The sequence below is a fragment of the Amphibalanus amphitrite genome, unplaced genomic scaffold (assembly GCF_019059575.1).
Source record: "Amphibalanus amphitrite isolate SeventyFive unplaced genomic scaffold, NRLGWU_Aamphi_draft 001258F_arrow, whole genome shotgun sequence".
NCBI classification, from domain to species: domain Eukaryota; kingdom Metazoa; phylum Arthropoda; class Thecostraca; order Balanomorpha; family Balanidae; genus Amphibalanus; species Amphibalanus amphitrite.
This window is the reverse complement of record NW_024882751.1, coordinates 148,786-171,912: the sequence shown is the minus strand read 5'-3', so window position 1 is coordinate 171,912 and position 23,127 is coordinate 148,786. Positions and strand designations below refer to the sequence as shown.

The 23,127-nt window shown below is 49.2% G+C and overlaps 2 protein-coding genes and 1 long non-coding RNA gene across 3 annotated transcripts in view; all 3 read right to left on the bottom strand.

The window, feature by feature from the left end:
* Window positions 1-27: 27 nt before the first annotated feature.
* LOC122371550 (ubiquitin carboxyl-terminal hydrolase 5-like) lies at window positions 28-5,831 on the bottom strand. Its single transcript, XM_043347951.1, has 2 exons — window positions 5,680-5,831; window positions 28-3,419 (listed from the first exon to the last, which is right to left on the bottom strand). Exon 2 carries the CDS (start codon window positions 3,394-3,396, stop codon window positions 991-993), a length of 2,406 nt encoding a protein of 801 aa, XP_043203886.1. The 5' UTR covers window positions 3,397-3,419; window positions 5,680-5,831; the 3' UTR covers window positions 28-990.
* Window positions 5,832-6,012: 181 nt separating this feature from the next.
* Window positions 6,013-23,127, bottom strand: part of LOC122371555 — a 29,619-nt gene continuing 12,504 nt past the window's right edge. The window contains exons 2-11 of the mRNA XM_043347972.1: window positions 14,142-14,252; window positions 12,027-12,369; window positions 11,566-11,691; window positions 11,004-11,227; window positions 10,082-10,218; window positions 9,267-9,442; window positions 8,820-8,941; window positions 8,221-8,376; window positions 7,604-7,730; window positions 6,013-6,954 (exon numbers count right to left, since the gene is read on the bottom strand). Of these exons, the coding sequence (XP_043203907.1) occupies window positions 6,383-6,954; window positions 7,604-7,730; window positions 8,221-8,376; window positions 8,820-8,941; window positions 9,267-9,442; window positions 10,082-10,218; window positions 11,004-11,227; window positions 11,566-11,691; window positions 12,027-12,369; window positions 14,142-14,252 (2,094 nt within the window). The 3' untranslated portion in view covers window positions 6,013-6,382. The remainder of the gene's footprint in view (window positions 6,955-7,603; window positions 7,731-8,220; window positions 8,377-8,819; window positions 8,942-9,266; window positions 9,443-10,081; window positions 10,219-11,003; window positions 11,228-11,565; window positions 11,692-12,026; window positions 12,370-14,141; window positions 14,253-23,127) is intronic.
* On the bottom strand, window positions 16,877-17,437 carry LOC122371558. The gene is made up of 2 exons (XR_006254755.1): window positions 17,358-17,437; window positions 16,877-17,131 (listed from the first exon to the last, which is right to left on the bottom strand). It is a non-coding gene; the product is annotated as an uncharacterized LOC122371558 (long non-coding RNA).

Sequence of the window (23,127 nt, the reverse complement as noted above, 5' to 3'; positions counted from 1 at the left end):
AAGGCAGTTCCTAACTCACTCTCCAAGTGCATCAAACAAATGTATTTAGCTTTCACAAGGCCATATTGTCTTGAAACACATCTCACTCACCTAATTAGAGACCAAATTAAGGCGGCTATGACGCTAACCGCGAGGCTTGAAGCCCAAGGCGTTCTGAAACACGGCCGTCACTCTTACAGGGGGCTTTCAGACTGTCACAGTCGGCAGCGACCGGCACTGTCACGCGGTTACGGGGCCTTCAAACTGTCACTGTCAGCACTGTACCGCAACTGTCACCTTCCGATGGGGCTGACATGGGTACAGACGAGTACAGACTGCCACTGTTATGCGACTGTTACGCCCCGACGCAAACGCAATGTCCTGTGAGGTGTCCGAGCCTTTAGACGGGCATGGGGGAAGAAAAGCAGGCGTGCGTTAGATGCGTGTCGTACTGGACTGACAAAACATACAGCGCAGAGTGCAGACTGGAGCTTGTTTGAGGTTGAGGCTAGGCAGTGGCGGTACGCTTTAAGCCACAGCTATCGGCTGCAAGACATCGGCCGTTGACCTATGCGCTGCAATTCTCCAGGTGCATACGACGCTTCTGCCGCTATCCGCTCGATCCATTACGGCCAATAAGTCACGGTTTAACGCATCACGGCTCGAATTGTTACAGCTAAGCGCATTATGGCTCGACGCCTAAAGGCTAGTCGCATCAGGGTCTGACTCAAGTGAAGGAACAAACAGCGGGCTGCTTTCGATCACTGGTATGATCAGCTGTCCTGATCAGTTCACGATCCGGAGCGCAGTCGAACCAACTGAGTTGTCACAGTGGTTACTGTCCTACACCACCACACGTCACGTCACGGCTGGTAGCTCGCGGCACAGTCCATCACGGCGCGTCACACGGAGTGCCACGTCACATCACGACCCTCTCGGTCAGTCTGGGGCCAGCGCGTGAGCCCCACTGTCCCTCACAACTCTGTCCAACGTCTGCTATCGCCTCAAGCGTTACTGGCACCGTCGGTACAGATAGAGATAGGCGAGCTCGCGCGGTGGTTGCCTACTCTCCGCGACTTTCTCATCGTTGAAGATGCACCACCGTCCGTCCTTAAGCACGTGGCAGACATAATGACCCACCATAGTGCTGGTACCCATGTGGGAAATGAAGGCGACCAGTTGGTACTTACCGGGGCCGTCTCGGTAGCCGTCCGCCGCAGCGGCAGGTGTTGGCTCATCATTCAGCTCGGCAGGGTGACTGAAGATCCAGTCGGCTGCCCGTTCGACGCTGTTGTTGGTCTCCTTCAGCGCGCGTTCCGCCTGAGCCGGGGTGAAGCCCATACTGACGATGAGAGCTACTGAGTCGGGGTCGGCAGTGAAGGTTGAACCCCCCGCAGGGGCCGTGCCGGGGACGGTGAATGGCGCAGCAAAGTCTGCATCAGTCATATGCTCCATGATCCACGCCATGGCCGCCTCGACGCCCGAGTTTTGGGTGGTGTACACGGCACGTTTGCACGCCTCCTCCGGGAATCCCATCTCGGTGAGCTGACTGATCACTGCTGCGTCGAGCTGGGGCGCGGCGGCGGCGGCCGCGCGGTCACCGGCCGGCTCCGGTAGCTCCTGCTCACCCGGCTGGAGACCCGCACCACGCAGTGAGCTGAGATCGAGCTCGTCTGGAACGGGGATAGACACGTCCAGCTTCTTGGGTAGCCAGTCATCCCCGACGGTGAAGCGCTGTAGCTGAACTAGTAGGAACTCGGGGAACGTGCCAAGGCGAGAGGTCTGTAGAGCGACCGTCTTGGCGTCTAGGGCTGTCGAGTAGAACTGCTCGACACGCCGTGGCTCCCTGAAAGCTTCTAGGAGTGCCTCAAACGGTACACGAGCGCGCACCACGGGACCGATGTCGTCGCCGGGCGCGGCAGCTGCCTTTCGAGCCTCATACTCGTGCACTGCTTCCTTGTTTGTTGCTGCCTCCATGGGGATCTGTAGGGACAAAAAGTATTCTGTGCGGTCCGAATACTTGACCTTGTGGGATCCCGTACACTCAATTCGCTCTTCCACTCGGAACTTGAACGCATCTGTGGGATCATCGCGATGCCGACTGCTCCGAGACACCATGTTGATGAGATGGAGAATAAACTCCTGGGCGTCTTGCTGCCGCTTTCCCGAAAACTCCGGATGGCCACGACCGACCACGTTCTTGAAAGTGAACGGCTCGATGCCTGGCTGGCCCTTGGCGGCCTCTGCTGGATCCTCCGGCTGTCGCGAGTACTTTCCCGATAACAAACCCTGTGCCAGTTTACACATCTGCGCGTCGAAATCGTCGGGTACACGCGCCGGCTCGAGTGAGTAAAACGTCGTCTCTGCACCCTGATAGTACCGTTTTACGAAGTCCGGCACGGTAAACATCACTTGCATTGCGCTGTTCAAGTAACAAGAGTTGCCGAGGTTTTTCAGTCCGGTGTAACCTGGCCCAAAGAGCGGTTTGAGGTCCTGACCCTCTTCCTGGATGGTGGCCCATTCTCCTATCTTCTTGTTCATCTCGATCTCCAGTTCGACCATCGATTTGTCAGTCTTCTCCATGGCCTGAATGTTGATGCCAAAGTGGGCCAGATGTTTTCCGAGCAGAGGATCCAGAACCATGTCGTCTTCGTCGTATGAGAACACATCCGCCTTACCATCGGCGCTGATCGTTCCGAGCTTCACCGCCAGTGGGTATCCAGTCAGCTTGTAGTATTCGACAGCGTGGTTGTTGCCGCCGCTACCATCGAAGAACTTTCGCCCGCAGAGGATGGCTCCATCAGTCAGGTTCAGCCACAGGTTGTCCGTTTTATCACACTGCGCGCACTGCCAGCCTCGGGGAGGCACTTTGACGCCGTTATCCAGCTGCTGCAGTGTCTCGGCGTGTTTTGAAACCATACGCACCTCTCCGTCCCATGTACCCGTCGCCTGAGCGAGCTCCTCCCGTCGACCAGCCGAATCAGCCGCTATCACAGCTGCCACGGCATTGCGGGCCTGCGCCGGGAGCTCTTCGCTCGACAGAGGTATCGTCTGCCAACCGGGAAGCACCACCAGTGTGTTATGCTCCTCAAACTCCGCCGGACGCTCCTCGCCGCTGAACCCTCCCTCCACTCCGATCGCGAGGCGGGTGACCTTCTTTTCAGGTTCTTCAGCCGTGGCAGGGTCGACCGACTGTACCTTTCGCTCCCTCCGCATGTGTAGGAACACACGTGATCCGGTCCTCTGGCTGAACTCCTCCACACGTTGGCGACCGACGCCGAGGAACGAGCGCAGGCACACATACAGGCCCTCTGGCGACTCGGGTGTGTCAAACGAGTAGATACACTGGTCCTTGTACACCTTGTCGGTGGCCGTGGGACAGCGGATCTCGCTCAGATGAGGAGTGAGAGCCTCCATCGCTGCAGATGGTCTGGTGGATCCTGGAAATAGAGTGAGATATCACTACTGAATGTGGGATGATACAAAACAATAAATATGTTTTATGAAAAAAAACCTAAGAAGTTAGTGTGCTTAATGGAATATTTTTCTTTGAATTTGGCTTTCTTTTTAAAAGTAATCCAGAAATGGTTCATTAAGGGCAAGGGCAGTTAAATTGTTCCTATCCCTGTCCCTGAGGATGAAAAGCCTGGCCCTGATTGCTAGGTCTCAACCTAGACAGGGATAAGCAGCCTAGACGGTATCGGTAACCCTGGCGTCACCGGTAGCTTTTTCGTTCAAGGCTAAGGTTTCCTGTATCAGACCGCCGTGCCAGGCCGAAGCATGCTGGGACGTCACTGGGTAAGAGAAGATAACGTAAAGAACGACTCAGGCAGACTCAAATCGACTCAGGCAGACTCAAACTGACTCGACCGACTCAAACCCATTCAGATCTACTCAGACTGACTCAAACTAACTAGACCGACTCAACCGACTCAAATCGATCGACTCAAATCGATTCCGATCGACTCAGACAGACTCAGGCAGACTCAGACCGATTCAGATCGACTCAGACCGACTCAGATAGCAGGACGACTCAACCGACTCAAATCGTTCCGATCGACTCAGACAGACTCAGGCAGACTCAAACCGACTCAGGCAGACTCAAACCGACTCAGGCAGACTCAGACCGACTCAGATAGACTCAGAACGACTCAACCTGACCCACTCAACCGACTCAAATCGATTCCGATCGACTCAGACAGACTCAGAACGACTCAGACAGACTCAGGCAGACTGAAACCGGCTCAGGCAGACTCAGACCGATTCAGATCGACTCAGATAGACTCAGAACGACTCAAACTGACTCAGACCGACTCAACCGACTCAAATCGATTCCGATCGACTCAGACAAACTCAGAACGACTCAGATAGCCTCAGACAGACTCAAGCCGACTCAGGCACACTCAAACTGACTCGACCGACTCATTCAGGTCTGATGATTCAGGTCAAACCGATGGGTCTGTCTGAGTCGGTCTAAATCGGTTTGAGTCGGTTGAGTCAGTTTGAGTCTGCCTGAGTCGGTTTGAGTCGTTCTGAGTCTGTCTGAGTCGATCAGAATCAATTTGAGTCGGTCTGAGTCAGTCTGAGTCGTTCTGAGTCTATCTGAGTCGGTCTGTGTCGATCTGAATCGGTTTGAGTCGGTCCAGTCAGTTTGAGTCTGCCTGAGTCTGTCTGAGTCGATCAGAATCAATTTGAGTCGGTTGAGTCGATCCGAGTCAGTCTGAGTCGTTCTGAGTCTACCTGAATCGGTTTGAGTCGGCCAGGTCAGTTTGAGTCTGCCTGAGTCGGTTTGAGTCGTTCTGAGTCAGTCTGAGTCGATCAAAATCAATTTGAGTCGGTTGAGTCGGTCTGAGTTAGTCTGAGTCGATCTGAATCTGTCTGAGTCTGCCTGAGTCGGTTTGAGTCTGCCTGAGTCTCTCTGAGTCGTTCTGAGTCTATCTGAGTCGATCAGAATCGATTTGAGTCGATCAGAATCGATTTGAGTCGGTGTCGGTCTGAGTCGACCTGAATCTGAAAGTGTGGCAAGTTATCTTCCCTTCCTGTGACGTCACAGCATGCTTCTGCCTGGCACGGCGGTCTAATACAGGAAATCCTAACCTTGAACGAAAACATTACCGGTGACGCCAGGGTTACCGATACCGCCTAGACATGGAGATTTACAAAATAACCTGAGTTACCAGGAGTGGAGTAGGCTTTCACTTCAGCTGTAGCGTGGTGAGGGGGATTAGGACCAAGAGGAGCAGGAGTTCACCAATAACTGGGATGGTTAGGGCCTATTGGAGAATGGTCCAAATTCAAATAAATAATTAATACTATTCCCTTATCTCCATAGTCAAAATAAACAGCTCAATAATGTGCAAATAAAACGTCAAAGGAATAGGTAATCATTAATCAAGGAACATATTTCACAAGAATCAAATCATATCACTGCGGAAGTAAGATGCTGACAGCTGCCTAACTGCAGCCAGCTACGGAATCATTCAATCAAGCATATAAAAAACAATAACATTTCATGAAAATAGCGAATCCATGCATTTTTTATCAATATCATGAATGTTTAACTTTTCTAGGGAATTTAATGAGTTCGGTTTCGTTTGGACTTGGAGTGCTCACTGCTCAGGCTGATGACAAATGGCAAGGCCCATTGACATGGTGCTCTCAATTTCACTAACTTTCTATCAGGTTCAACTTTCTGCTTACCCTAGATGTTAAGCACACTTTCCAGAAACTGTTGACCAGGAGGGTATCAAATTCACAAAAATCCGGACGCCGGCTGCGTATCTTCTATTTTGCCTTGTCACCAAAATCAAGCAAATAACAACAGAATTATAAGCATGAAGAAATGTCCCCCACACTTGGCGGTAAAAGTCATGGTATCAAAATAAATGGAAGCACATCTAAGAGCGATGAAATCGGCGCAGCGCTTCCATATCATAATTTCCTTTATCCCTTCAGATTGTAGCACGCTCATGAATGGGGGAGGAATCTTGCACGGGGGAATGGTTTACAGCCAAAAAGCTAGGCATCTCTTCACTCTTGATAAATATATTACATAAACCTGAAAACCAATCTGCATCAGCTGATGTGTTAACATGGTTACTGTCCTTGCACAAGAATACTCCCGATGGCAATGTATTCAGTGCCATTGGCCTGTGGTATACAAAAGGCCAGAACACTGCCAGCACCTATAGCCAACCGCAAATCATTTTCTTCCGGCACTCGACGACATCAATGGGATCCTTGTACCCTGCATCATTTGCAAATAGTGTTCTTCCTGTATTCTGCACTTAAGCCACCCTATTCCGAATCAACCACACCAATTCCCGGCAGTACCAAAACATCAGTCAGTCTGATTTCAAACCTCTAAAGTAGTCAGGCACACCTCACACTCTTTGAACATCGATCAAACCATGGTAGGGGCGACATCCCAATGAGGTCTTGGTTCCGAATAAATATTCTCCTCAGCAGGTACCCTCACAATACTGACATTCACATTCTCAGGCTGTTTGGCAGCCGTCTTTTCGCTCCCTCCTTTGCCCTCCCGTTGTGCACAGCCACAGCGGAGACTGCCGGCACTAAAGCTTCTTCTGACATCCGCTCGGCGGCGCCTCAGTCGCCTCTCGGTACAGCGCCCCCGCGGTGCTGTTATGGCTCCATCCAGCGGCCAGCGCTGTGACCCATTCGGCGGCCACTCGATACCCTCAGAGTCACCTAGCGGCAGAGTCACACACTCGTGGTACGCCATCTGACCACCGCAGCGCTGCTGCTCCGGCGGCGGCGGGGGTTTCTGACGACCAGCAGCCTTCAGCCGGCGCTGCTGTCGGACGTTCAGCAGGCAGACAGCGATCAGCAGCAGCAGCAGGCAGCCGGCCAGCGCTGCGACCAGCGAGGCCAGCAGCGCGGCCGGACAGCCGCCGGGTCGGGCGGCGACGGGGACCGGGGGCTCGGCGGTCGGCAGTGTCCGCTGAGACAGAACTGAAACAGGGCAGGAGCAGCGTCAGAGCGAGCTAATAGCATCCCGGTCCTTGCCTTTCTCAGGACCAATCCATCTGTATCCTCCCCCAAATTACCTCTACTGGGCTGACGAGTGACGATCATCCCAAGTCCCAACAAGCCTGGTGATGTCAGCGTTATCTGAGGTACTGCCACGGGTGACCGTTTGAGCTGCAGGGCGGACTGTCCTACCGGGACGGTCTCTGTCGCTGCGGTGCACCGTCGGTGGTCCGCACAGTCCCATGGCTCCGTCAAGAAGGTATCCTTATATCGCAAGGTCCTGCAATGGCCTTTCCAGGCCGAAAGATCGCTCGCTCGCTCCCAATAAAATAGAACGAACAAAAATTATCTAATTGGCATATAGACTAATGGCATTGACGCATTGGCAACTTTATGCTGCACTTGCCTCATGTCCACGCACCCGGCTGGTTCATGACCGAATTGCTTGAATTTCAAAGCACCGATAAATCAATTACGATCGGTATAGTCAATGTGTTGCGTGCACTTTCAATGGCATTCTTTTCGTTTTCCTTCTCTTCTTATCTCGCCTTATCATCATCCATATCCGTATAAGCACCGTATCTTTCTGACCCTTCCTCATCTTCCCGTTTTCCTTTCTATTCCTCCTCACCGTGAGTATCCGGTATGACCACGCTGAAGGCCAGATTTTGGCGCCAGTCGGTGGTGTTGGCGCCATTCAGACGGGTGTCACGCCTTCTCCTCCGGCCATAACCCTGACCTCCGTCCGAGCACACCGCCTGGGGGCACGGTTAGGGCATTGAATATCAGGGTCGTGAGGGGTCACGTCAGGTGACGCTGGGTTGTCTCACCAAACTGCATGAATCACCTTATCATGGCGTGGGTAAGTTGAGCTAGCAGCTGGTGATATATCGGGACTAAGCACGAGTATGAATTGCCAGACGTTATAACTGGGCAGCTACGTATCAACTCAAGCTACAAAGGAGTCGTGTTTCACCCTCTCATGGTCTTAGTTTAGGATAAATCTCGTCAGGCTGGGATAAGCCCGTCTACAAATACATTTTACGCAGAGCGCTGCTGCTACCATCGGTCAGTACATGCCACCGTCTTAGTGAGTCACACTCGCCTGTCACCAAGTGACTGAGTGTCACGTGTAATCGTGTGTCAATGTGACATTGTCACTAAATGCCATTATGTCACTATGTGTCATAACGTCACTACAGTCACCGTTTGTCATTGTTCGTCACTCTATGTCATTGTGTCACCCACCGGCGCGCAGTCGGCGGCCTCGACACATCCTGTGACTCTGGCTGACACCTGCAGTCGATCCCCCGACTCCATGCCCTGGAAGGTGAACACGCGGAAGGCGAAGTTGCTGATCAGCTGGTTGGTCTGGTGGCGAGCCGGGTGATCCGGAGCGATCAGCTGAAAAGAGAGGGAAAGGGGGAGGTCAGATGATGGCTTGGTGAAGTCATAGTGGGGTGTGGGCCGTGTGAAATGAACGGTCGTGTGAGAGATAGCGACGGAGCTCGTGATCTGACTGCTAGGTCATCTCACTTATTAACCTAGTCAACGAATACTGAAACCGAATCATATGTCCGTCCACGTTGGACTGCAAGTGGTTATCGAGCTATTTCAAGTATTTATCGTACTTATGTGTTTGAGTGAGATATATAAAAAGTGGCCAAATGTAAGCAGAGCAATACAGGCGACAGTCCACGCTCGCAATAAATATAAAACAACCGAGCGAACTAAAACACAAAAGCCATACATAGACGCATATGTTTCATGTTGCCGAAAGCTGAGCGACATTACCCCACTCCCCCTCTACTATGCCCATTTATGAGAGCACACGCTCCCCGACGTACGGTGAGGTCCTGGTTCCGACATCCATCGCTGAACACCAGCGGGGCGCTGTCTGACGGGAGACCCCCGCCGTCCGCCGCCACGCGCTCCACGAGGACGTCCGTGAGCTTACTAAACTGCCAGCCTGCCGGATCAGAGACAGTCACAATAATCAACAACGCGGTTATTGAATTTCCGTACTGACGGTAAACGTTACGTGTGGACAAGGTAAGCGAAAGGAGTGAAGATTTTAATTAGGCAATGAAGATCAGGTTGGAGATGTGTTTGGCATAATGGCTGAAGTCGGGTTCAATGATGTCGGAATGTGTGGTCAGGTCATTAAAGGTCAGGTCAGTTTTGGCTGTAACTTTATTTGGGTTAGGGTTATCCCAGGCCATTTTGAATCCCACTTCCTGACGCTGAGAAGGGCTAAAAAATGTAAATAAAAGCAAAAAGTACGAATCACCAACCGTCTCCGGCGCGTATGATGCTGCGCAGGTGGAGCTCCTCGCCCAGTGTGATGGTATCTCCGGCTCCGACCACGGTGGAGAACATCTCCGAGCCCGGGGTCCGACGGAACAGCGCCACCTCGCACTCAAACTCCTGCCGACCGCCGCTGAACTCGACCGGCGACAGACTCTCGAAACTGGCGACAGACGGCGTGAAGGTCGGTCAGATAAATGATAGTTTGTCAGGGGGAGGAGTGAAATGCTTAGAGGTTTGGCAGGTGGCAGCTTATGTACAGATGAAAATGAGACAGAGCGTAAATGATCGGGCTACGGAGCGTCCAAACGTACGTGAAACGATGAAATATGGCATAATTTCACTGATAGATTACGTTTAACTGTTAGGACTTCGAAGAGGGACACACATTTAGCTACATATGCACTACTAGTACACTTTCTGACCTGGCTCTGGGTCAGGTCCCGGCACCACTTACCCGACCAGCTGAGGTACGTCCCAGGTACGACCGGAGGCATCCGGTGAACTCCTACGCCAGGGAGGCCCCCACCCGTGATAAGGTTAGTTCTCGATAGCCAAAGGACCCAAGTGTTAGGGTTTGTCCTTATGCCTATCACATAAATATTAGGGTGGTTTGTTCATGTTGTATAGGTTCAACAATGCTGTTTGCCATAATTATTCCGAAATGTCTTCTTTATAGCTTGATCAACAAGACCGTTTTATGGAAAAGGTAAACCACCGCCACCACCTTGCCATCAGATGTCGTAACTCCGACGGGTGTTTTGAGCTATACTGGCGTCATGATGGTGTCATATGCACTCACCCGGTGGCCTGCACGATCAGCTGTTTGCCGGCCGTCTGGCTGGGATCCTGCGGCCGACACTGGATCTGAATGACGTCATCCTCTGGCAGGTGAATCCCGGCAATCAGCGGGAACCGAATGGTCAGACACAGCCAGCGCTGAAACCACATAGCGGTGGGACTGTGAGGGGGAGTGTCGGGGCATAGAGAGGCGCCATAATGGTTTGGCAGTCGCTCGCTGGGTCACTGATTTCAGTAAGTTAGCCTGCGTGGCCCGTGGGATGTCAAATTTGTCCAACATGACAGCAATAAAGCGTTATTACTACTCCAAAATCCGTCAAACATTTATTTGTAGCATAAAACCTGGGTAGCGCGTATCGAGAACGGAATAAAACGGTCAAACGCGGACCCTTGCGCGGACCCTAATAGCGGCATCAAGCCTTCCGGCACAGCATAACTGCAGGCGTTCGACGCTAGCGCCATCTACGTGTATTTATCTTTGAAGAAGCTATAGTGCGCAATGTGAATGCTTTCCTAGGAACAAACATAAATGACGGCGAATAAAAGAAAACTCATCCATTTTATAAACATTGCATTGCCTGTAGCAGCTAGACTGCTAGACTATGGTCGAGCTATGGGTAGTATCGAGCTTCGCAAGGTTCCACTAAATGTGCAGTATGCACTGCTCTCTGGTGAGTAGTCAGTAGATGTCGCCCTGGTCAAGGCGCTGTTTTTAACATTCACATCGGGCTCAAAGGTCTTGTTTCATTCCCCTTTTCTATAACTAATAGTTTCAGGCTAGCTGGGAAATAAAATCAAGTACAATAGCCTGTTTCGTCTAAGGATATATAGCCGGTGTAACGACCAATGCCACCGACAAAAGGGTCCCTGACCGATCACGATCTCTACCTCAGCCTAACAAACCACAGGCAAACCCAACTCACCTCGCCGCTCGGCTGCACACAGCTCTCCACACCACACGCTTCCAAATTCGTCACAGCCAGCTCCAGGCGGCGGCCATCTTGTGACGACGTCATAGCGCAGACAGCTGAGCTGAACGGGTTGACGGCGGGTCGGAGGGTGAGCACAGGTGGCGCCACCAGCGGCCGGGACGAGAGGACCGTAGCCGTCAGGTGTTCTCGAGATGAGCTCTGCAGACAGCGGATATCTGGACAGGGGAGAGAAACAGAGGTCAAACTTTGGGTGGGATGGTCCGTTCTTACGGCCTTTGAAATCTCCAAAATATTGATAACTATTGCCAATGTACGATAGAGACACGGTACGGTATGGTAGCCAATGAAGCTTTGTCTACGCATTTCATCCATATTTCAAGGTAGACAGTCGTTTTAACAGCTGTCTTCTAATGAACACAAAAGCACAGACACCTACGCCTGGCGTTGAGACATTGCACGGGCACATACCCCAAAAAAGGGCACGTCAGTCCGAAGCGTTTAGGTAGCCGTTTTAGCGGTATGCACATTGTAAAATGCCTACACATTCACTCACCGGTGGCCTGAACGGCTCCGTCGCCCAGTGTGGGCCCCACCGTGGGCGCTGGCGGCGGCGGTGACGGCGGGGGCGGGGGAGACGGGGCGCCGCCCTGGGTGGCGAAAATCACCTGAGAGTTGACGGCTGGAACGGGGCGAAGCGGAGTGCATGCGTAAGTTAATTAATTCCACGTAAAAAGACGGAACATCGTGAATTGGAGACCAGGTGACGGATGTTTGCACATGAGTAAGGCTTTTGACTTTGATTTACCGCGTTCTCTGGTTTGTATCGTTATATATATTCTTTAATTAATTGAACTCAAGACAATAAAACATCCATACCCAAGATCAAATATTCCGAATGCTACTGCAAGTTTTCCAAACGAGCAGCCCCCCATTACTACTAACATATTGATTGCCTCAAGAGTACCATAACGATTTTCCATCATTAGGTTTTTCACCGGTTCCGCCCGAACTCACCTCCGGGCGGGCCGACCGGCGGTGACACCGGCACGGGGAGGTTGACCGCCGCCGGTGCTGCGGCGCTGTACCCCGGGGTAGACGGTGGGGGTACCGGAGCCGGTGGGGCCGGGGCGGGCGCCAGGGCCGGCGGCCGGACCAGCCCCGGCGGCCGGGCCGGCGCCGCCGGGGTCGGCGCGCTCACTGCTACCACTGACGGACTGCGACTGAACACTGGTCCGGCCGGGGGGCCGCGCGCTCCCAGCTGCCTCTGCAGCTGAGAGCTCAGCCGACGTCCGAACTGGCGGCCCTGGCGGCGGACCGACGTAGATGGCGCTGACATCTGGGTCGATGGTGGTGCCATCTGTCAAATAAAGTAAGCCGCGTCAGTTGGAAACGAATCGATCATACCTGACACCAGGTCTAAGGCGGGGTCAAATGAAGTGTGGATTATTGAAGGTCGTGTCAGGGTCAGTTAAGACCAGGTCAGGTCAGGATCAGGCCAGGGTTAGGTCACGGTCAGTTCAGGACAAGGCCAGGGTCAGGTCAGGGTCAGATCAGGGTCAGGCCAGGGTCAGGTCAGGGTCAGGTCAGGGTCAGGTCAGCGCTATGCTAGCCCGCGCCCCACTGGGGGGGGGGCTATTTATAGCCCCCCCTCCCGTTTTTCTGCAATAACTTCCAAACCGCTTGACGAATCGACGCCAAACTTTCAGTACCTTCGGCTGCATCAATTTGACACCTTGTGTCAAAATTTGAACTTCGTAGCTACCATAGGTCGGCCGGAAATGACGTCAGAGTGACGTCATGTTCGTCCGATTTCGACGCAAAACATTGAACCACGGCAATCGCTCCCAAGAGCTCAGTTTTTAAGCTAGATCCAATTTCTTTGCATGAAAGGACTCAGAATTGACCGCGCTATCGAACTGCTATCTCGGATTTTCAAAATTTTGAAAATTTTGAAAATTTTATATAATAATATTCAAAATTTATATTTTTATATTTTTTTCAAAAAGTTTTTGACTTTTCGAAAAAACCGGAATATATGTGACAGAACGCATGATTATGACTAACTCTAGCAAGTTTTAGCTAAATATCTTCAAAAATGGTCAAGTTATACGCATTATTGCAAAAAATTCACAATTATTAATTTTTCAAATCAATTTTTCAGTACGTATTTGGCATCGTACACCAATATAAATGGCACCATCGTGTTCCTGAGCTCAAACTGCATCCAATAGACACCTTTTTTGTTGAAAAATTTCAACTTCAAAATTTGACCTTTTTTGACCTGAAAGTGACCTGACCTAAGCTAATTTCGACTCAAAATGACCTTGAATGGCACAGACGACATCAAATTCGAAATCTATGGCCTAAATGGACCATAAAACATGTGTCACGTGACCGACGCATGATATAATATTTTCGTGACCTGTGATGACCTGACCCTGACCTGAAAATCAAAGTACAAGTTTGGTACCCTCAAGGTATCTAGAGCATCTGTTCACGAGTGTGGAAACCAAAAATGAGCCTGATCTGACTTGTAAGACGGCGGCCAGAGCCCAAAATGTGAACAAGCCAAAGTGCTAATAATTTTTACTTTGACCTGACCTGTGACGTCATCGGTGACCTCGAGGTCAATGAAATTAGGTTTCGCTCGACAGTTTTTCCGGGGCTATCAGACGCCGTTTGAATTTTGACGATCGGCCCAGTAGTTTCGGAGTTAGGAGGGGGGGCTATGAATAGCCCCCCCCAGTAGGGCGTGTTATACACAGACCCCAGTGGGGCGCGGGCTAGGTCAGGGCTATGCCAGGTCAGAGTCAGTCAAAGTCAGGCCAGGGTCAGGTAAAGTTCAGGGTCACTTACGTTGGCGGAAAAATAAACCTACACTTTGGTCATGCGAGGCTATACCATGTATGTACAGCTTTAGTAGGTCAGAATCAGGCCAGGTGGGTTTAGCAGTGATATTTAACAATAACCAGTATGCAAAATTGACAAAAATAACGCCGTAATGCCAGGGACGGATGCTCACTTCCATGCATCCGTGCCACCCCAATTACCAATGCTACACCCTATAACCCGACCATGGATGAAGGAGAACGGATGAGGTTCTTTCATCCATGACCCGACTACACCCACCGGTCCCATCGCCGCTATCAGCTGAGCAGACGTTTCCTCGGCCTTAGCCTCAGTTCCTCCATCAGCGGTATCCTCTCCGGAGGAAATGCTGAACGAACGGACACCCAGCAGCTGAGGGAAACAAAAATACGGACTTGTCAGGGGAATAACGCGCAGCGCAGATAATTCATTTATTGACAATAAACGGACACCGAGCCAACATAACATAAAAATACGACGATGGGAGGGGGAAGAACGCGTCAGGTGTACCTAGTTGATTAATTCTATGGAAAAGAATAAATACTGGGCAAATATAACAGACAAATACGACGACGGAAGCGGAAATAATACGTCAGGCGTAGTTTATTAATTCTATGGTAAAGAACGGACACTGAGCACTGAGCAGCTATGAAAGACAAAGACACGACGGTTTCAGAGTTAGAGGTCATAAAGTTAGGTACCTACATATACCTACTAAGGTTATGCATATGTAGTACCAGTAAGACGTCTTTTGGGGCGACAAACAAGCGAGCCAGAGTGAACCCTGCATTTGCGCTGATCGAGGGGGCACTTCCAACTATAGTGTACGGCACCCTACCAACCAGTCTATAGCAGCGTGCCAAATTTGAGCGCAATCGGCCCAGCCGTTCTTGGGATCTGAAAGCGTCATCCTGCACGTGCACACGTGCAGCAGCACCCCAGGTCCTGAACCGTGACATATGCAATATGCATATGCATTATGCATTGCCTGTTGGGTGCCTACCCACACGCCAAGTTTCAGCAAAATCGCCGTTGTGATTGCTGAGTTATTGTAACGCGAATAAAGATGACACCTCTTCATTTTGCATTTCGTACGTGCAGTAGAGGTCACCTAGTCCACATGCATCGAGAGTAGTCCGATGTTTGGTAGAGGTCAGAAGGGACGCAACTACCCTACAAAAATTATCGCAAGTCAGTCAGTCCAGCCGTTGCTGAGTTAGAGTCTGTGAGCTGCTGAGTTGTAGAGTCTCTGAAAAACGTTACAGGCTGACCGCGACGGGTCGGACCGCTCATAATATGTGTTCACTAAAAATTGAGACGAAGTTTAGCAGACTGTATCTTCGGTAAAAATGTACCAATTTAAACAAACGAGGCATTATTGTAAAGCGCATTGCACCTGCTGCAAGCTGTAGAGCGTCAACAGATTTGCCTGATCCCCATAGGTCTCTTTTGGGACAATTGCTAGGAAGTGTTTTCACATGCTCTGGCACCAGTGGACCGTGAATTTGGCCAATTCATGGCGGTAACGAGCTACCAGTTGATATTTTCTATGAAATCTAAAGACACCAACATACGTTATAGCCTTCGGCAAAACACATTTAATACTCATTTCTTAAATTTCAGGCGTGGCAAACAGCTTATTCGGCCTCGTTCCAAGTGTAATTTTTACATCGGCCGGGCTCCTCAAGGCGCCCCTTGGTTAGTGTGCTGGCGCGAGTTCGGACCAGAAGATCACCCTCTGGTTACATATGTTGTTCTGCATGAACCTCTAGAACTAAATGATACATTTGGCTCCGAAAGTATCATACTATATAGGACCAGCTTGCAGGAATGAAGTCGAACTGTTGATATGCTTTGAAATGACACATACACCATAGCATCCAGCGTAAGCTTGCATACTGACACTTAAATGGAAATTAGCTCTTGTTTCATCGATAGCATCACTACAGAACACTCCATTGTGTAGTTAATTGTCGCCCTTTAACTAAAAACATAATTTTTCTTCCTTAAGTTCGACCTTTTTCTGAATTTTTTTACCCTTTCTTGACCATTGCATATTTACGTCTATTGTTTTATGCTGTTCCCGGTCGCTTCGAGAAATCATTTACGCCGTTTGTTTGTTACTCAGCCTAGCCTCAGGTGTGTTATATCCTCTTCGTGTTGGTACAGCTGATACCTTAATGATCAGCAGCATTACGTCGTGAGGTGCCAAAAAGCCCCTTCACGCGCATTTTCGGGGCCCCGACCTTTCCTCAGGTCAACATCTTCACAATGACACCAATTCATCTTTTCGGACTCCCACACCCACATAGAACTTTCTTTCCACCATGCGATAGGTAACTAAGTTCGACATCATAAGTTTTCAGTAGGTATTTGTACGTACAGCCCACCGCTAAAGTAATGTAGGGTTTTACCAATCTCAACGGTTGGCTTTGACTGGCGATTGTTTAATTCCGGCGGAGTGATCGAAAAGAATATGTCAATAGCTAAAGTTGCAGCTGCAAGGGTGACGATACATATAAGCTACATTCAAAGTTTCACTGTAGTCTGGCTAATCGTTCCTAAGCTTCAGAAGCAGAACATACCCATTACTGAAACCCCACATTACTTCTGCTGTGGACTGTACGTGCGAGACTCTCTCATTGACGCACTATTTTGGGAAAGCCTGCCAATGGGCTTTCGGCGGTCTTTATTTAAAGCGACCTCCTACGCGACTGTTTTGATTACATCCGTGAAATGTTATGCTCGATATGATGAGAAATGTTCCTTTTATCTCTATGGTAAGTTGCATCGAAGTAGCTTGCTTCGCTTTTGATGTGCAGTTATTCAAAGTTTGTGTCAATTTTTAGTGAACACCCTATACTGTTACCTATTTTTTCGTTACCTATATTGAAAAGACCGCTTCGCTCGCTGAGCTCGAAAAAAAACTAAAAGAATGGCGATTCAAGTGTAAGGCCACTCTGCTGCCGCCTTAAAGTTCCAAAAGCATCCAACTATGATTGCGTTGTGTATTATTCGACACACAAAACGATCGATGACTCAGATAAAACGATGCATGGGATCCCTTGCTTCTTTGAATTTGAGGTAATTTCAATCAAAGCTGTCCCTAGCATGGCCAGTTGCTGTGGAGAACGGTCATCGGTCTGTGTACATCTCAGTCTGAATCTTTCAGCGTCCTCCGCCTCCGCCTCCGCCTCCGCCGCCGCCACCGCCTCCGCCACCGCCACCGCCTCCGCCGCCTCCAGGCAGCGCTAGAAAAGAGGGAGTCTAGTTGTGATTTTAAATGAAGTTTATCTTTTCACATTGAATACTCTTTTCAGTACGAAATCAGTTGAAAGCTCATGAAAATCATCTATCTCCTGTCAATACAAGTGAAAACAAATCGTGAGAATAGATTTGAAATGAAAAGTGCCTGTCTGACCCACTGAACTCTTACTGACCCCATATCATAACTTCTGACCCTATATCATAACTTACGTGAAGCGGAAGCGGCTGCGAGCAGCCCCAGAACGAGGACAGCCAGGTACTGCGGACTGAACCACTGCATGATGAAGTCTGGGGCATCTATCAACAGCCGACCCTATATACCGCCCGGGTGGATCGAGCCCCCTCTGCTCCCGCAGGTGGGCCTCTCAGTGCCCCAAAGCTCCACCCATTTCAACACGGGGTGGGCCTCACGGCGCCTCCGAAACTCCGCCCCTTCTCGGATTATTCTTGGTTACAAGTAACTGGAAGTAATATGCGGAAAACCGCGTGCTGGTCCTTCCACAGCGTTGCTTCATCCAGGTGCGTCTTCCGACGCTCGGGGGATATCTGGGGCTCCTATATAGGTTCACATGCGCAAAACGTCAACAGCAAGGTACCTAATACCAGCAAAATTTTTGGTACAAATGGGTACCTACTACCAGCGTTACACTGTTTAATAGGATATGTCAATGCACGTAGGTTCCGTGTATTTTAAAGTATCATGTAGGCATTCTAAATTCTTTGTATTAACCCGCGCCCCACTGGGGGGGGGGGGGCTATTTATAGCCCCCCTCCCGTTTTTCTGCAATAACTTCCAAACCGCTTGACGTATCGACGCCAAACTTTCAGTACCTTCGGCTGCATCAATTTGACACCTTGTGTCAAAATTTGAACTTCGTACCTACCATAGGTCGGCCGGAAATGACGTCAGAGTGACGTCATGTTCGGCCGATTTCGACGCAAAACATTGAACCACGGCAATCGCTCCCAAGAGCTCAGTTTTTAAGCTAGATTCAATTTCTTTGCATGAGAGGACTTAGAATAGACTGCGCTATCAAACTGCTATCTCGGTTTTTCGAAATTTTGAAAATTTCGAAAATTTTATATAATAAAATTCAAAATTTATATTTTTACATTTTTTTCAAAAACTTTTTGACTTTTCGAAAAAAACCAGAATATATGTGATAGAACGCATTATAATGACTAACTCTAGCAAGTTTTAGCTAAATATCTTCAAAAATGGCCAAGTTATACGCATTATTGCAAAAAATTAACAATTATTAATTTTTCAAATCATTTTTTTCAGCACGAATTTGATATCGTACGCCAATATAAATAGCACCATCGCGTTCCTGAGCTCAAACTGCATCCAATAGACACCTTTTTTGTTGAAAAATTTTAACTTCAAAATTTGACCTTTTTTGACCTGAAAGTGACCTGACCTAAGCTAAATTTGACTCAAAATGACCTCGAATGACACAGACGACATCAAATTCGAAATTTTTGGCCTAAATGGACCATAAAACATGTGTCACGTGACCGACGGATGATATGTTATTTTCGTGACCTGTGATGACCTGACCTTGACCTGAAAATCAAAGTACAAGTTTGGTACCCTCAGAGTATCTAGAGCATCTGTTCACGAGTGTGTGAACCAAAAATGAGCCTGATCTGACTTGTAAGACGGCGGCCAGAGCCCAAAACGTAAAGAAGCCAAAATGCTAATAGTTTTTACTTTGACCTGACCTGTGACGTCATCGGTGACCTCGAGGTCAATGAAATTAGGTTTTGCTCGACAGTTTTTCCGGGGCTATCAGACGCCGTTTGAATTTTGACGATCGGCCCAGTAGTTTCGGAGTTAGGAGGGGGGGCTATGAATAGCCCCCCCCCCCCCCCAGTAGGGCGTGTTATACGCAGACCCCAGTGGGGCGCGGGTTAACCCTCTACGGACCTATTGGTTTTCTAGGGGCGTTAAACGCCCCCATTTTATCACCGCGCTTGTAGCTTAAACCAAATTGTAAGTACATGTAGGGAATTGATTGAAGTTTATTGTAACAAAATTCGAAAAAAATAAGCCGGATTTTTTTAGATATCAAAGTTTTAGTGACATCGTGATGTCTCAGTTTTCGACCAAAAACGGCATATGTAAAAAACATAAAATCACAGACTAGACGTACATACATATTTCAAGCTTTTACGAATAGACATTGTAATTCGACGTACGTTTTTTCGGCGTTTTCATTTCGAATTTTCGACCTTCGCATCGAGGCCGTCGTCTGTACATCTATTACATCGAATAGACGTACAGACAAGCCGCAAACGTCATTAGACTGGCCACACCATGAAAATCAAAAGGCTATCTTCGATTTTTTGTTATTCTACATTTTCCAAAATTTTGAATTGAATCTTGGCAATTTCTCGTGACCACTTCACGACCAAAATGCATGTATTTCTTAAATTGACATTTTTAGACCAAGCAAGTATTCGCATGACGACATGAATTATGGTGCGTGTGGCATCCACCGGCGAGGGTTTAAAATACCATTAAACTTCAATTAATTAAGCTTAAGGTAGTATTAAACCATTCCCGGCGCCAAATAGCAGTTTCCATATTTTCCCGCATTGCCTTAGGTACAATGGTGAGGTAAAAACCGTCATTTTGTAGAATTAAACATTAAATTTTATTTCCAATAAAAGTGGATGAAAATCAAGTTTATTTTACTTTATTAAAAATGAATCTGATTAGTGTCAGTGACCTTAGCTCACACTTTCACTGTTCTTTGTGCTAAACACCCTTGTATTCGCTATATGATATTTCCATTATATCATATAGCACACCATAGCCCGTCTCGCGGTGCAGCGCGGCTTACGACGTTCGGCATTTCCAGCGCGCAGTGGCTGACAACTTTCTCAGAACCCGGTACTCGGCATGGGGCCGCTGGTTGTTTATCGACACCAGCTCACCTTGTCTCGCCTCACCTGACCTCAAATCACCTCACCTTTCTGGAAATTAGTTCCCTGCGCAGAGGGGCCTCTACATCAGCCGATCTGACCTCCATTTACCCTTCAACTTCGCGCCTCTATGCACAGTCGGCCCCCGACTTAATATTGCCAACGGAAAGGTGCCCCTCAGATTTGTGATTTGACTGGCAGCAAGTGGTATGGAACATGGAAGGTAGATCACACCACGGGCAAATAGAGGCGCGGGGCCACGGGTACATAACCGCTGCGCGATTCGGAAGCCTCAGTCGCCAACATGCGAGCCCTTCTGGTGGTAACGGCGCTGGTTGTGGCCGTGTCAGCCCAAGGTAGGCAGCAGAACGGAGAATTCAGTCACTGAGTTGCAGTCGATCTATGTAGAGCTATAATTTAAGTTGGAGAAATGCTACTTGATTGATGCTGGTTCGGGAATATTTTGACGCTAACTAATTTAACGTTTTCAAGCAATTTGAAAGCAAAAGGCGTTTCTGTTTTGGTGAATGTCTTTGTAGGCAGGTATCATCACAAACAAATTATAATGTTTTATGCATGTAACAGTACGATATAATGAACTGAGCACGAATCTACTGTTAGCTCCGGTTGCTTTTCAATAGAAAAACACAATTCTACCGAATATGTTTGTCTATTTCAAACAACCTGCGGTTATACCACATAAAATTGTTCGTCCTTCGGCTGTAATAAAGAAAATAAGTGTCTTGAGTTAGATCCGTGTGTAAAATAATTTAATAGCATAAAAGTCGACCATCTCGATGGGCAACATTCCTGACCGAAAAAAAAAAACGTTCTCTGACAGGTGGTGGTGGCGGGGACGGTTTCGGCGGTGGAGGCGGCGGTGGCGGTGGCGGCTTTGGCGGTTTTGGCGGTTTTGGCGGTTTCGGCGGCGGTGGCGGCAGCTCAGAAGGTCCCGGGTCTTTCGGCGGCTCCGGAGGCGATTCGGGCCGGCCGGGACAGCCGGGAGGAAGTGGAGGTTTTCAGCCCAGTTCAAGACCATCCGGAGAAGATCCCGGGTTCTCTCCGGCTCCGGGAGGATCCGGAAACCCGGGAGCTCCGGCGGGACACCCTGGAAACCCAGGAGCTCCTGGGTTCTGACTTCTGATAGAGGCAGTTTCTGCATTGACGAGCCCCCGTGGCTTCTAAAGCTTTTGAAACAACGAGCAAAGCAGTGTTCAGACGCGTTAATTGAAAAGGCAATACCTATTTCCAGTGTCAGACTGGATACCAACCAGCGCGGAGAGCGGCGATGTCATGTCTATCTGTGAATTAATATAATTGTGAATCTGTCCGTGTCGTTATCGGCAGCATGAATGCTGAATACATTTTTAGAGGTTCAGTTTGGTTTACTGCATTTCCGTTCTCCACGATTTTTTCCGTTCTTCTCTGGAATCATACATGGCCCGACTGAATTCCAGATGACCGTAATACGAATATCAGCGCATGACTGGGGGGGGGACTACAGAGCCCCCCTTCAGGGAGCCCGACATGTCCCTTGCAGGGATTTTGGGGGGTGCAAAAAGATATGTTTCACCCCTATTTTAGATAGGGTGCAGCTGTACCCCTTGCACCCCCTCTTCCGCCGCTTTGATTCGGATCCTTTATTTTGCCTCAAACGCGCCACATTGCAAATATCGGACTTTCCAAATAATTTGCAAATAGTGCGGAGCCATTTAAACAGATAAAAGTGACAATTAAAATACATGTACCTTGAACAATCAAGCACTCATTGAGCGTTTATGTGTGTCATTAGAATCAGCAGCCTAAGCAATCCAGCAATAGCCTAAGCAATCCAGCAATAGCCGAAACAAGCCGATCTCTTCAATTTAAAAAAAAATCAAAACCCTGATAGGACAGTTACATAGGTATTTGTAAGAACATCTTTTCCTGGAGCCCCCTGTGTGCACTGTTGCATATTTCAGTGTCAAATGATGCGCATTTTCTACTCTCCGGGTCATCCTCTGCGGTAATTTTCCAGCGGGAATCTGAGGCGGGCCTCCCGCTTGTAACTATACCGGTATTTCCCGACCTATCTGACCACCATAGGGCTATAAAGCGCTATAAAGCGTGGTCTGGGCGTCAGAGTCGTCACATTCATCATGAAGCTGTTCACGCAGCTGCTTGTGTTGGCAGCAGTCCTGGTGACACTGCTATCCACCGTCTCCGCCGCACGTGAGTGCAGCTCTTCTCAAAACACAAATTGATACAGGTTTATATAGCACATGATCCGGGTGATTTAGGTACCTACTTGTTGGATGGCAGCTTTTCAGATGAATATCTGAAGCATGGCGCCTGCATGTTTTGATCGGGGGAGAGGATACAGGGAATAAACATTTTTTTTACAGAAATGCCTATTTAATTTTCTTTGCTCAGTTTTCAATGCCAGCTTCACTCAGGCAGATCAAATTGGAATCTGACAACCGAGCAAAATACAATAAATTAATGAATGACATCGGCTTACTGTCAAATTTATTTTTACATCACTATTGGTTCACAATCCTTTTAATCGATGTGTAGAAAAAAAAACTAAAACGTGAAGAAACATAATAGAAATATAGGGCATATTTTCAAACATTTTTCTCCATAGCCGGCGGTGGCGGCGGCGGCGGCGGCGGCGGTGGCGGTGGCGGTGGCGGTGGCGGAGGCGGAGGCGGAGGCGGTGGTGGCGGAGGCGGCGGTGGCGGAGGCGGCGGAGGCGGAGGCGGCGGCGGAGGCGGCGGGGGAGGCGGTATCTTTGCCAGATGGCGCCGTCTTCGACTTCGTGGATGATGGTCCAGCAATATATAATACTGAACGAGGCCGGTGTAAATAAATTTTCAAGACCGAGGTCCTTACTGGATTTTTGAACGAGGCCGAAGGCCGAGTTCAAAAATCAGTAAGGACTGAGGTCTTGAAAATTTATCACCGGCCGAGTTTGGTATGTATTTTACTGTATGCCAACGATAAATTTATTTTCTGGACCGAAGCTCTTAGCCGACATAGGAACGAGACCATCCCAAAATGTTGGCTT